General features: G+C 35.7%; 1 protein-coding gene and 1 long non-coding RNA gene across 14 annotated transcripts in view; one reads left to right on the top strand and one right to left on the bottom strand.

The window, feature by feature from the left end:
* The window catches only part of LOC138858020 (uncharacterized), a 98,477-nt gene that overhangs the window by 34,704 nt on the left and 48,034 nt on the right, over nt 1–15,739 (top strand). The window lies entirely within an intron of this gene.
* Nucleotides 1–15,739, bottom strand: part of CaMKII (Calcium/calmodulin-dependent protein kinase II) — a 111,771-nt gene that overhangs the window by 69,388 nt on the left and 26,644 nt on the right. For all 13 annotated transcript variants that reach the window (XM_036367078.2, XM_070112467.1, XM_036367080.2 and 10 more), the window contains exon 2: nt 7,414–7,761. In XM_036367078.2, the coding sequence (XP_036222971.1) occupies nt 7,414–7,478 (65 nt within the window). In that variant the 5' untranslated portion in view covers nt 7,479–7,761. The remainder of the gene's footprint in view (nt 1–7,413; nt 7,762–15,739) is intronic.

Raw genomic sequence — 15,739 nt, 5'->3', positions numbered from 1 at the left:
ACGATGAACTTTTCAAGGGTGCTGTCTTGATTTCCGACAGACCGGTCGGTCATTCTTTGCTTTTCTTAAACCAAGGAGATTAACGAATGTTAAAACAATTGTTGTTATGGTGAAGTGTTGAAAAACTTTGATATTAGGTATATTGGGGCTAGGTGAAGTATTGAACCGATTTTACGATTTGGCATAAAGACATATCGTTGCCAGAAAAAGACTCTCCCTGAGTTTCATTAAGCTTACATTTCGACCGATATATAAGCTATAAAGTAAAACAAAGTTTTGAAAAACCTTCTTTTAAGTATATATTGAGACGTTGGATGTCATATGTCACATGTCAGTCTTATTAAAGTCTTATTTTTAACAACTTTTCGGTTTTAATAGTAATGGAAGCAAAGCGAAAAATAAGAAAGACAAATTATTATTAAATTGGATATTATATCTGGAACAGACATGTGGTAACAATATCCAAATACAAATATTATGGTATTTTATGTACTACGTTTGATGACATACATATATAGCAATGTAGTCAGCTCAAATACTAGCTTTGTTTCATAGGCTATAGATAATTTAAACTGCGCGCACATGGCTTTATTTATAAATTCCTCGTAGTTTGCTCACATGTTGGTTAAGGAGTTTATATTGGTAGTGCTCAATTCAATGCTCATTTTTTCATACTTTCCATTTTATTTATTGTGTTGTATTAGGGCGTTAGGAAGAAATCGCAACCTGAAAATTTCGGCCACATATATGGAGTCTCTGTCTTGTTGAAACCAAAAACCGTAAATTAAACTAAATTGTTCGTCACATTGTCTCAAATTGTTTTTTAGAGTATTCAAATTTGACAATATTAGAAACAATACAATCAAATGTTCCAACCCCCACCAGCTGTCATGATCTCCCACATCATCACACCTACTCCACGATATTTGACAGCAAATTTTCTTTGTTGAGCCCTGTACCCGATCTTCTCCACAGGATTTTCGGATCTTTGATACCAAAGATACTAAACTTACTCTCGCCAGAGCATAAAAGTTTCTTCCAAAACTCTGGGGGCATATTAAAATAGTTATTTGCGAATGTTACCATGTTTATGCTGCAATTCTACTCGGTTATATTCTACACGGGTAAAACCTAAACAGGGATGGGCACGACGACAACCAAACGACTCTCACCAAATGATATTGTGTTAGTGCGTTTACAGTGAGACGACAACGTTCTAATGAATAAATCAAATTTAATATTATTTCTGGATAAAAACCATTTAGGTAATAGTTGGACTTTAAAAAAACAGGATTATATGATGATATTTGATAAAGTAGTTTAATTTCATACGTAAAATATGGACCTCCGTCCGCACCAAACCGTTTAGTCAACGACACTTACTCAGAAGATTTAGGCTGTTAAGTAGATTATCTAGCTAATCTACTGGATTTAGAAAGATTTCGCCTTACACAAATGACACCTGTTTATCTCGTCACCGTGGTGATTTGAATTTAATCTACTCCAAATTTCCCTGTGCGACTCTGATTTGGTGCCATCTCTTTGTCACATTTTGTTTTATCACACTCATTTTGACACTACAAACTGTCAACTGAAAAAATTAAAGCAATATCAGGTAAATAAATTAAAATGGCAGAAAAAAGTATAAAAAAAGGGGAGTAAGGCTGCAGAAGCCGATCTAATAGCGTTTTACGATCTTTGTTTGTGCGTGTTAGTGAAAATCTGTGTATGCGTATACGATCCCTTATGCTTCAGTTAATGACCGACGTTCCATCTTTCGGTACTTACCGCCCGTTATAAAAAAAAAATGTGTAAAAAGTTATGCCCGTAGTGACAACGTAGAAATCAGTTGTTCTCTTCTGTTTTCATTTGAGCAACGTTCCCATTGATCGAGACCCGGTACCGGTTGCTAAAAGACGTCAGTAAAGTTGGTTACTAACATAAGGGTTAACTCTAAAGTCGTTTATGCACCCAAGTTAGCACGTCTATCTACATATGTAAAGCAAATGTGTATATTCTATTCGAATAGATGAATTAACTGGTGGTGAAAAAGTGTTTACGCATGTGGGTTGAACTTCGCCCGTGTAGAATATAACCGAGTAGAAAGGAAGCATAAAAATGGTATGTGATGCTTTTTCGTCGATTACGCAAAAATAAATGTGGTTTTTTTACTAAAAAAATACATACCCTACTTTCTACAAAATGCTTCTGGCGAGGCAAGCGCTTAAGGCCTTTTGGAATTTTTGCTGACTATCGATAGCGCAGCGTACTATTCGCATCTTAGCTAATTGAGAATAAAGTATATAAAAATCGGTAAGGAAGGGCTAAGTTCGGATGTAACCGAACATTTTATACTCTCGCAAAGTCAAATACTCGTTTGAGATTTCTTTGTGGATTGGCTGATATTTTCGGTAGAAGGTCAACTATAGGCACTGGGGTCCACATATTTAGTACTTAGGGGCTTGAACAGTTTTGGTTCGATTTAGACAATTTTTGGTCACAAGGTGGCATTCTTTAAACGTATTATTCACGCAAAGTTTTACGCCGATATAATCATTGTTGCTTGATTTGCATAGTGGAAAGTGAAAGAATCAAGTGGAATTTAAAATGGTGTCATATGGAAAATAGGCTTGGCTGTAATCCGATTTCACCCATTTTCGCACCATAACATAGAAATATGATGTTATGTACCAATTTTGGTTGAAATCGGTTAAAAAGATCCCAAGATATGGGTTTTCACCTAAAAGTGGGCGGTGTCACGCCCACTGTCTAATTTTGAACGCGGTTCCTATAAAGTCATCTCATACCATCCCTGAGATAAAATTTAATGTCTCTGGCGTGTTTAGTGCTTGATTTATCGCGCTTTTAGTGGTTTTTAACAGTACCGTTACATGGGGAGTGGGCGGGGTTGTCACCCGATTTCACCCATTTTCACACCGTAGGTCGAGGTGCTAAAAACATTTGCTTCCAGTGAATTTTGTTATTATGTTTTAGCAGTTTAGCAAATATGCACATTAAACCTATTAGGGGCGGGAACACGCCCACTTAAAAAACAAAATTTTAACTGCAGATGCCCCTCCCTAATGTGATCTCGTGTACCAAATAACATTCTTGTATCTTATTGCGGAGCTTAGTTATGACAATTTATTCGTTTTTGATTAATGGCGTATTGTGGGCGTGGCAGTGGTCCGATTACGCCCATCTGCAATACCAACCGTCTTACTGTACCAAGTTTCATAAAGATATCTCAATTTTTACTCAAGTTACAGCTTGCACGGACGGATAGACGGACGGATCATCTCGTCTCTTCATCCTGATCATTTATATATACATAACCCTATATCTAACTCGATTAGTTTTAGGTGGTACAAACAACCGTTAGGTGAACAAAACTATTATACTCTGTAGCAACATGTTGCGAGAGTATAAAAAGTTTCAGTTAATTAAATAATAATTCCTATGATTAAAAGCAGAAAACATTTATTTTGCAGAGGAGCGTAGACTTATGACGTGTTGTAGCCAGTTTCATCAAGATATCTCAATTTTTACTCAAGTTACCACTTGCGCCGACAGATAGTCACTCGGAATTCAACTCGTTTTGTCATCCTGATTATTAAATATATATAACTCCATATCTATCTTATAAAAAACTTTTTCTTAAAAAACTTTACATACATAATTCTGATCTTTCAGCTTGTATGTATGTCAGCTATATGCTTTAGTGGTACGCATAAATACAGACCGACAGACATGACTAAATCAAATCAGCTCATCAGGCTGATCATATACATATATAGACCCGACGACATCCTACTGGATGTTACAAACTTCGTAGCAAACTTAATATACCCTCTTCAGCTTATAACAATTGTTAAGAAATCAGTGATGGTCATAAACTTAATAATACGTCGTTCATTACGCAGCTGCATCCACCAACAATTCTTTGACAGGCTGGGGTGCCAACGATGATGTGCGCTAAAGCTACCTAGTACTAAACGGTTCTAGCTACGAAGCAGCGCACCTAAGTTTGGGTGACATCATAATATGGTCGAAAAATTATGCCCTGACAATCTAGGGTATGACGTTGTTGATGCTGCAGACCCGCGGAGACTGTTGTCGCACGGTGTTGTTCTTTGGCGACGCCATTGGAGGAGGTTGAGGAGTCAAACTCCTACAGCAAGGGGCAACGAGCGATATACTTTACTTACGTGTGATGCGCCGGCCGACACACGTTTGGAAATGATACTTGCTGCTCCTCCATTACATGTGTTACATATAAGAAAATTTCTGTTTGGATGAAGCCTTTTGAATCAAACTCAGCAGGAAATTTCTTTCGCGTTGGACTCAATTCCAGGACGGAGCGGTAGGCCTCCTGCTAGGTGTTGCTCTAATGATGACAGAATTAATTTACTTACCGATTCAAACACGGTTAGATCTTTGATATAATAGCTCTTAGCCGGATAAATTACGGTTCAATGCCGGTAACGGCTTGTGTGGGAATTGACATTATTAATCAGTTGATTTATTTAATTTATTTTTCTAATATGCAATAACCATTTAAAATTTTCAAACTTTACATAAATTTGCTGTTTGAATAAAAAAATAAATATTTCATAAATTCAAATTTCCTATGAGCATAATTTAACTGTGTTTTAGATGCATAGTTTAGGACAAGATATTTATATTCTGACATTTAGTCACAGAAAATAATACGTTTTGCTTTTTCAGGTTTTTCAAAAACTAAAGAGAAGATAACCATAACATCAGGAGTCTTATGACGGCGGTCCTTGTCGAATAAAAAATGTAAGAAATTAGAAATGATTCGGAAAGTCTTACTTACTCCTGCCATAAGTTCTGTTACAAGTTAATGTTGTTATAAAAACTAGACTGTTATACATATTTTAAGAAAGTTAATTTTACCTAATAATGCATGTAATTAAAGAACGATGTACGAAATTTAATTCATCACCTTTTACTTTCACACTAGCCCCCAAACGATTCGGCATTTGATCAATAGTCCCACGCACAGTTTCTATTTATATTGACGACACTGCTCGAACCAAAGATTTTTGAAACTCAAAATTTTTGTATTTCAGTGGGGTATTCGACAGCCCATGTTCTCTAACTCTGACCACAAACTGTAGTCCAATGGGTTCAAAACTATACTTCCAGACGGCCAATCATCTGCAGCAATGTAACCAGAAATATTGTTTTGAAACCACTACTGGGTTGTTTTTGCCTTGTGTGCTGGAGCAGAATCTTGCTGCAAGATCTAATGCTTTCCATCGATGAGAATAATGCTTAACTGCTTTACCACGCCTTCTAAAACATCCTGCTGATAACTTTTGTTTCAGTCTGAACCCCTTACAGGAGACTCCCCACCAACCCATTATAGCAGCTGGATAATGATCACGTTGAATACTCAAAATAACATTTTTTGCTGCACTGAAGAAGCTGCTTGCAGCGGGATTAACGTTTGCTTCAAGCGTGGAGATCGTCTCAAAAAAGTCTTGACATTGATCTGGTCAATATATCCTTGATATATTTTTCTGTTTTTTTGGGCTTTATGGTTAAATTGGTTCGAACCGCAAGAGGACAACCATTTTTCTTTTTCTCATTAACTGCAGACGTCTGAGAAAAACGATCAATAGTCTGGTAAATAAACAATCTTGAAATATATAGTTTTTTAAAAAGCTCATAAATTACACTTGCTCATTTTTCACACTGAAATCAAGCAATCACCGCAATATTATTAACACGTGAAAGCAAGCATTGAACTGATTCTTATATATGAGTGGTGACAGTATATACAAATTATTGGGTTGGCAACTAAGTAATTGCACTCATAGATGGCTTCAGTTGAATTTTTAGATTTGCTGGCGTAGTCCAAATGTAAAACACATTTTGTTATTTGATAGTTGGCAATTCAGCTGTCAATCAGTAAAAAAAAGGTTTTTGATCGGTTGCGTAGTTTTCGTTTGGCGTTCGTTGAAAAATGGAAGATCAAAAGGAACATTTTCGTCATATTTCGCTTTTTTATTTTCGCAAAGGGAAAAACTCAACAAAAAGTTTTGTGCTGTTTATGGCGACAAAGCCATAAAAGAACGGCAGTGTCAAAATTGGTTTGCCAAATTTCGTTCTGGTGATTTTTCACTCAAAGATGAAAAACGCTCTGGTCGTCCAGTTGAAGTTGATGACGACCTAATCAAAGCAATAATGGATTCGGATCGTCACAGTACAACACGTGAGATTGCAGAGAAGCTTCAGGTATCACATACATGCATTGAAAATCAGTTAAAAGAACTTGGCTATGTTTAAAAACTCGATACATGGATTCCTCATGAACTGAAAGAAACGAGTTTAACGCAACGCATTAACAGCTGCGATTTGCTAAAGAAACGTAATGAAAATTATCGTGGAGCAGGCCTGGTGAACCAGCTCAAACAACATCAAAAGCTGGTATTCATCAAAAGAAGGTTTTGTTATCAGTTTTGTGGGATTATAAAGGAATTGTCTACTTTGAACTCTTACGAACGATCAATTCTGTTGTCTACATTGAACAACTAACGAAATTAAACAATGTAGTTGAAGAAAAGCGGCCCGAATGGATAAATCGAAAAGGTGTTGTATTTCATCATGACAATCTTTGGTCACTCGGCAAAAATTATTGGAGCTTGGTTGGGATGTTTTGCCACATCCACCATATAGTCCTGACCTTGCACCATCGGATTACTTTTTGTTTCGATCTTTACAAAACCCCTTGAATGGTAAAAATTTCAATAATGATGATGATGTCAAATCGTACCTGATTCAGTTTTTTGTTAATAACAACCAGAAGTTTTATGAACGTGGGATTATGATGCTGCCTGAAATATGGCAAAAGGTCGTTGATCAAAATGGGCAATACATTACAGACTAAAGTTATTTAGTTCCATGAAAAATTCCTTGATATTTTTAAAAAAATCCGCAATTATTTAGTTGCCATAATAAAAAAATAACGATACTTTTTTCTGCGAATTTGTTTTCGTTGTATGCATGGTAAATTTTGTAACAGAATGGCAAGACTATGTTTATATGTGCATACAATACAGAGGAGAACTTTTTCTGTCAAGCTATACTTCTCTCAACCGCTAATTCAGAGTTTCCATTCTACAGTGTATTGTTTTTTTCTGAAAAATGTTAAGGCAAGAGAGCATTCAAAGTAATTTACAGTGAGGTAGTTGCAGTCAAGGTGCGATTTTTTTATTTTTTGCGATTGATATGCTATCAGACATATCAAGGACAATCTATCTTTTCGGTAAAAATTGGTCGAAAATCGCAATTGGTGTTTTGTAAAAGATTATCTCTTATACTTTAATTAAATTTTAATATATTTTGAATGTTAGCCTTATATAACCACAACATTTGACTTACTTTCCAAGTTCCTCCTTAATTTCATAATTATCGGAAAAACGCGTACAGGCTGCTGGAGCAGCCATCGCGATGGCACACTTAAGAAAATCTATTTCGGCAGTAAACGCAACTTAAGTTTGTGACTAGAATTATCTTTCTTTGTTCTATATTTGGTCAATGACTGTATAGTAAATAACAGTAACTGCTGAAGGTCCCAAAAAGAGCGTCGATTGCAAAGGAAAGCTAAAACCTTGGAGTTGTTATCATTTATTATATGTCTGTTATGTAAATGAGCTTATCCTTTAAATGCTGTGGAGTTAACTTGTATGTGTGTTCACTTCAGTGAATGTTGTGGATCATCACGGACTTCTGTAAATATATAAAGAAATAAAACATCTAATTAGCGCCTTAAATTTTTTGCTAATAATAATAAAATTTGCACTATGGTTCAAGGAAAATAATGCAAAAAAAATCTTTAGGAGCGTACGATGATAAATAATTAATATACTCCCGCATAATATTGCGCTGAGCGAGAGTACTGCGATAAAGAAAAACGTTAGAAACTTTAAATACAAGCTACTGTGATGATACAGTAGGTTGACATTTAGATATGTTCTCTTCCAGCCAGGTTCATTCGCTTATGATCGTTTGATTGATCAGACGGAAAGTTACGCTGCCTAGTTGAGCTCCTTGGGACCGCAGAGATCTTTCGTTGGCCACTCGACTGGAGTGGCAGCGCAGTGCAATCCGTTTCCACGACAGTCGGGTTTATCTAACCGGAACGGACCCGGATTTTTATCCGGCCAAGGACTGTCAACTCGGCAGAATTCAGCCGCTACAACTACTACTACAACTAGGTGCAATTTGCTCAGCCTTAGAGGCTAGTGCCGCAGTTTTGCGTCGGCAGCTTCGGACCATATGACGAGTGGCCCATTCCCTTTGTGTCTCAAGATCAGAGCAGGTCTTAAGATGGCTCCAACTATTGCATGTGTTACAGTTAATCGAGATGGAGTTTAGATGGAGCCTTTTGGCGCAAACGCAGCAGAAAGATCTTCCGAACCGGGGTTAATTTTACGTTGCGTTGCGTTTACGCTAAGATAACGTTGCGTTACGTTTACGTTTTACATTAGGTTACGTCTAAGTTAACGTTACGTTGTTTTAACATTTTAACTTTCTAACAAAGTATCCGGTATTTATTAATTTTTAGCAAAAGGTTTCATAACTGCTTGTGGCGGGTAAATCTTAGAAAAGCATTCCCCGAATTCGGGTATGGGTATGGACGGATAGAGCAGGTTCTCCAGATTAAGAAAATATATTAGGTAAAGTAAAAAGTTGGTTCGGTTTTTTATTGATTTTTCAAAAGATGATAACTTTGTGTACATTTTTCCGATTTAAATCAAATATGCGCCGTTTTGTTCGTAAACTTGTTGCCAACGAGATGCCAACTTCATTATACCCCTCTCGTAGAAGACTGCGTCCCTATTGCCAAAAAACTCGGAGAGCCAATTTTCACAGGCCTCTCTTGAGGCCAACTTCTCACCATTAAGCGCGTTCGCCATGGACAGGAAAAGATGGTAGTCACTTGGTGCCAGGTCGGGACGATAAGGTGGGTGCATTAGAACCTCCCATCCGAGCTCCAGGATCTTCTGGCGAGCCACCAAAGACGTGTGTGGCCTGGCGTTGTCTTGATGGAACACAATTAGGCCTCTGTTGATCAAAGATGGCCGATTTTGTTGCGATTCTGCAGTGATTTGCAGATGGAAATTCGGTCCTTCATGCTTTTGCGTTAGTTCGTGTGGCACCCAAACATCGAGCTCCTTTTTGAATCCAAGGTTATGCAAATGGTTCCAAACGGTTTCTGGCTTATCTTTAGTTCCCCAGCAATTAAATAAGTGCTCACGTGACGGTCTGTTTCCACTATTTCCATGATTTTATCGCAAATTTCGACGACAGCCCTCCCGACGCGTCGTGCATCTTTGACATCGAAATTACCGGAACGGAACCTAGCAAATCACTTTTGTGCTACACGTTCGTTTCCAGTATCGGGCCCATAAACTAAATTAATGTTTTCAGCCGCTTTGGCTGCTTTTTCGCTTTGATCGAAGAAAAATTGAAAAAAATTGCAAATTTTCTCTTTGTTGGTGTCCATCTTTGACGAGCGCTCACAACGAACTGAGTAAATCAATCGAAAAACTGTCAAACACAAACTTTTAGCGGGAATAAACACGTTTTCAGCGCCGTATAGTATGACATGATGCGACACGTAACACTAGTACTATGGATAATAACGCCATCTCTTAGATAAAAACCGAACGAACTTTTTACTTTACCTAATATAATATACAGTGCTGAAAAAAATAATAGAAACAAAAGCTGCTTACATTTGGTGTCTTCAAATATTCAGTAAAGAACTAAAGTAATTTAATTTTGGTTTTTTAACATAGGATTTTTCTTTTAATTTTCTGTTAACAAAAAAAATGTTTGTTTAGAGCCTCCATTTTTTTTTTAATATAACCCTCAAGTGCTCTATCGGATTTCGGTCAGGGGATTGAGCAGGCCACTCCACTACATCATTTTTCTGGACCTGCAACCATTTATTAACAAGTTTTGAGGAATGTTTGGGTTCATTATTTTGCATAACTCCCATTTCAAGGCCATTTCCTCCTCGGCATATGGTAGCATCACATTTCGCTGTCTGGAGCACACATTTTTTTTAATCCAGAAAATCGGAAAACCCCCTTAAGCGGAAAAGCATCCCCATAGCATGATATTATCTCTTCCATTTTTGACATTTTTTGTGATCTGTTTAGGAGCGAAGGCAAAATTTTTAGGCGTCTGACATTTAGGGTGTGTTCGAGCTAAATAGTAATTGCAGCAAAACAGCAAATGTGTTGCATATTTGCTGATGTGCAGACAAAAATTTAGTATTGAAGATTATTTGCATAATATGCGTGCAAAAAGTGACAGCAGAACGCGATGTTGTCAGAAATTCACGCAGAACGTAATACTTTGACAAATCTGCAAACACTGCTGTCATGGCTGCCATTTCGAAAGCACCCATATTTTTCCATCAGATCCGAACAAATTGATTTTAGTTTCATCAGGCCATGGTACGTTATTCTAATTTTGACGGGTTATGTATCACTTTGCGAAAGAAAAACTTTTTACGATATTTTTTTTTGTTTCAAATCTTATTCAATTAGTCTATTCCGTAGTGACCGACTGCATACCGATACCTGCATGAAATTCTTGAGCTCCTTTGATGAAAAAAAGGAATTTTTTGATCATCGAACTTTTGGGATGTATCTCGCTTCCTGCTACGTTTCGCCGGGGTGTCTTTAAAGTGAATGCAGAAAATACTTTTATAACAGAGCAGAGTATTAATTCAGCAATTTCCCTTATTTTTTTTCTACACTTTAAAGTTTTTTTTTATGATATTCCGTTTTACAGCTGTACAGTGAACTTCGCGAGCCATTCTGATCATAAAAGTCGAATTGAATAACACATTTTCAGAAAATGGATAATTTGTAGCTGAACTTACTTTAAAATATTAGATCAAAACACCTTTTTACGAAACTAACAGAAAAAAAACGTTAAATATTCGCGAAGTCGGGGCTTGTTGCAACTTTTTTCCAGCTTAAACACGTGGTCACACATAAGATCGCAAATTACGGAAAATATAAAAGGCGAAATCGACTAAAATAGGAGAGCACAATAAAGTAACCGTTATCAGTGCTCTATGTGAATTCGGTTTTATGTATATCATTTACGCACATAATAAAAATATGGTTTTAAGTACAGGAGTGGATGTTGTTTCAATTTTTTTTTCCAACATGTCTATGATTCAACATTTAATATTGCTTGTTCAATCATTTTTTTCCACAGAATAACAAAAGGGTTGCATTCTAACAAGTAATCAAGATTACCTTCACTTCACAAAAATAACCCTGGTCGGTCCAACACCGGGGTGTCTTCCGTTTTTTCGCGTAGAATTCCTTTTGGCTTTGGAGGTCTTCGTCGCGCCTCAAAAAAAAAATAACCCTGCTCGGTCAAACACCAAAGTGTCCTTAATTCTTTCGCGAACAACTTCTTTTTGCGTTGACGGCCTCGCTTAAAAAAATATAACCCTGGTCGGTCCAACACCGGGGTGTCTTCAGTTCTTTCGGTCAGAACTCCTTTTTAGGTTGGAGGCCTTCGGCCGCGGTTAAAAAAAATAACCCTGGTCGGTAACACCCACCAGAATTTATCAATAAAAAAGAAATTCTGAAGATTTTACGATATTGTTTGTAAAATATAGTAACACTTTTTTTGTTTTGGATGCAACCATTTCGTTATTGTATGAATAAATGGATTTGAACAAAAGTTAAATATTGAAATAAAGTTATTTTCGTACTATTTAATAAAACACTAATGTGTAGAAATGAATTAGTAAAGTGTTAGTGGATGTGAAAGTTAAAAATATAGGTGTAAAATTCATTATAAATCGAAGAAACACGCACCACAAGCCAGCGGTAATTATATATATATATACACTCGCCAGAAAAACCTGTGTACACGCTAATGTTATTTTCTTTTGTTAAAAAATAACTTTTATATACTAAATTTATTACTAGTCTATTTCAAAATTCAATAGAATTTAAAGCAATGAAAATCTGACACCATGGTTTTACAGGTAAAGTTACAAAAAAATAGTAATTCTGCAGCGTGGAAAAACTCTGCGTACAAGTAGTAAAATGATGATTTCCTATGCAATAACCAAATGTAAAAGTGTCGATCAGTTATAGTTTTACTTTTAAAAGAAAGGAATTAGCCTTTCTGAAAGAGATATAATGGTTAAACTTTTCGACGAAGGAAAAACATACCCTGAAATCGGTCTGATTGTTGAAAGAACACATTCTTTCATACAAAGAGTAACAAAAAATTTTACAAACATACCGGCGTTTTTGTATCGACTTGTGCGACAGGGCGGCCAAAAATACCAGCACAGCATGAATCTCGTAACGTTCTGCTACGTGTGAAGAAAATCTTTAGATTTACTGCATCCGAAATTGATCAAAATGTAAAAAAAAAATTTAAGAAATCCCTCTGCACTGACACCATTCGCAAAAAAAAAAAAACACAGGCTGTTATGGTCAAGTCGCACACAAGAACTCATTCACATCGCTTGTTAATAGATAAGTGCATTATGTTGAGGGGCACTTAAATAAGCCCCGAGGGTTGCGGCAGAAAGTTATTTTTTTCCAATTAGGCCATGTTTTGCGTCTTTGGGATCAAGGTGCGCAAGATTTTATGGCGAAAAACGGGCACGGCACTCGATAAGGAAACCTTGATGCATACTGTGAAGAAGCAATGATATGGAGGTGTATAGCTAGTAACTGTGTGGGCCAAATGGAATTTATAGAGTCCACCATGGTTTAATATGCATATCTTAATATCTTAAAAATAAATTTGAAGCAGAGTGGTAGAATTCGGTTTTGGAAGTGACTTCTATTTTCCACAGGATAACGATCCGAAACATACAGCAGACATTGTTAAGCTTTAGTTACTTTACAACGTTCCCCATCAGCTTCAAACACCACCAGATTCATCAGATATTAATTCTGAATTGCTCCCATGAGATTCACTGGTACGTAAAATCCGGGATAAGGATATACTAAAAGATATACTGCACGAGGAATGGGCTGACATCCCTTCAACAGAAAGTTTGTATATTGTATGTATAGTTGGAGATATCCAACTTCTTATTAAATTTTGAGAATTCGTAGGAACAATAACTTTATTCGACTTATGTACTTTGTACGCAGACTTTTTCTAATGGACTTTCTACTCGTCCGTATGTTTTGTTTGGTTTATACGTTACTGTCGGCTATTTAATCACTTTTATTTTCATAAAACTACAAATTTAATGTCCTTTAATGAAAATCAAATAAATTGGTTTTTATTTTTATAAGTATATAGTTATTTTTTCCAACAATTTAATTTTGTTGGTACCTTGTACGCAGACTTCTTCTGTCCAGTGTGTATATATTTCTATTATATACAACTTCATCTATCCGTGAATACCCATTTTAACCGCGAGTTCGGCGGATACTATTTTAAATCCTAGCCCTTGTAGCTGCTAGCTATCAGGGAGAACAATGAGCGAAATAACGAAAAAGTAATAAACAGAAAACTAGCAGAAAAAGGTAGCAAGAAAATATCAAAATCACTTCATATCAACACTTGAAAATTAACTAATAGAATTTGTATTTTCACAATTCGTACAATATCGCTTGTAAGCATGTGCCAGAGATGTCTCATGTCATGAGAGCGTAAATCACCTCGCTGACATCAGGAGGTTTTGACGTTTCGCAATTGGAACGACTGGAACAGCGAGATTGAAATTCTACCAAAAATATAGTGAACGAGGGTCAAGATCAATAATAAACAGATGTAAAACAATGAAAATTAAAAAATATGCGAAACTAAAATGTATTTGATGAAATGTTCTTTAATGTGATGCATCATAGTATTAATTTTAATGTATTAAGTATTAATGGATGTTTAAGTTTACCTTAAATGCTCAAAAATTAAAATTTTGTCCGATCTGGCTACAATGGAAAATGATATACTACATGTAAAAAAAAAACGCCAATTCCGAGGAGCTCTCACACTGAAATAAGTTGGGCATACCCTTACTCCTATATGTGTTTTAACAGCTGTTTATTGATGGCATTTGAACCAAAGTTAAATATTGAATTAAAGATAGTTTTGCACTCAACAAAACAAGTGTGTAGAAATTAATTAGTGAAGTGTTAGTAAATTTCGGTCGGCTTTAGAATACCGTCCCAGGGTTTCGGGGAAAAAATGGGTATGTGCAGATAGAGGAGGTCCTCCAGATCAAGAATATATATAGATATAGGAATCTTATAGTTTTCGAGTTATTCACGTTTAAAGTTAAAAATTTCAACTTAAGTATTTAAAGTACGTATTTCTTCGCTTTAAAATGAATTATACACTTATATTTTTCACTTTCATATCCACTAACACTTTATGAATTCATTTTTAGACAATTATTTTATGTTATATCATGCAAAAATATTTTTATTTCAATATTTAAATCATTCTTCAATTCTATTAATTTAAACAATAACAAAAGGGTTGTAAATGTCCAATAACCTTTAATATTAATAATAACTGATATGAAAAAATCTTTTAACACAATTCGTACTAAACACGCTTGAATTTTTTTTGCGAAATATGAAACAAATAGCAAATGTGATAAACAAAACGGTAATTTTCTTCAAAATTCCATTAGAGAGCATTGATGCTAAGGATTATGTTATACCCTAAATGACAATGTTTCTTTTTCTTGTAAAACTTGCGTTTCAAGAAAAATAACCCTGGTCGGTGCAACACCGGGGTGTACCAAGGTCTTTTCGCGTTGAACCACTTTAGAGTTGGCGGCCTTCGGCCGCGCTTCAAAAAAATAACCCTGGTACCAAGGTTTTTTTACGCAGAACTTCTTTTTGCTGCCGCGCTTCAAAAAGTCTATCCGCCTATACCCATTTTATCCCCGAAAGCCTGGGACGGTATTCTAAAGTTGAGTCGACTATTATGCCAACGAATTAAAATGAATAATAGAGGATTATGCCCCAAAATACATGACCCATAATTAATTTCGTTAGCTTCTCTTGATAAATTTCAGGGTTAAAAGGGGTATGATGGATATGGTATGGATAGAGGAGATTCTCCAGATGAAGAATATATATAATTATAGCCGCCGGAAACTTATGATTTTCGAGATATTTCCATTTTAAGTTAAAAATTTTATATATTTTATCTTGCAATTTCTCTATTTAAAATAGGACGCGAAAGGGATAACGATCACCCCGGTGTTGGATCGGCCCGGGTTATTTTTTTTAAGCGCGGCCGAAGGCCGCCAATGCAGAAAGGAAATCTAACCACACAACCAACAATTACACATTTATAGGTAGGTAGACCCTAAAACTTTTTTTTTTAAATTGAAAATTAAGTTCATAATATGTTGTAGAGTTGTATTTTCATTTGTTTTTATTTATTTTAATTGCTTTCAATCGTTTGGATATGGCAACACTTATTATTTGTCATCATGGAACCCATTTGTTATTGTGCATACTTGCATAACGAAAATTGTGTAAAAAATAACATGCTTATTTAAAGCAAATATGAAAATAAATTATATAAAATAAATATATAGAAACAATGTGGTGAAGTATTAGTGTATAATAAGTGCATAATATAATAGAGAAGTTAACTATAAATCGTGAAATTGCAAGATAAATAAATTATAGTGTAAAAAAAACTATCAAAAAAAAACACCCTTTAA

This window comes from Bactrocera oleae, chromosome X, assembly GCF_042242935.1.
Source record: "Bactrocera oleae isolate idBacOlea1 chromosome X, idBacOlea1, whole genome shotgun sequence".
NCBI classification, from domain to species: Eukaryota; Metazoa; Arthropoda; class Insecta; order Diptera; family Tephritidae; genus Bactrocera; species Bactrocera oleae.
Note: the sequence above shows the minus strand (reverse complement) of the source record. Positions and strands in the feature narration are given on the sequence as shown.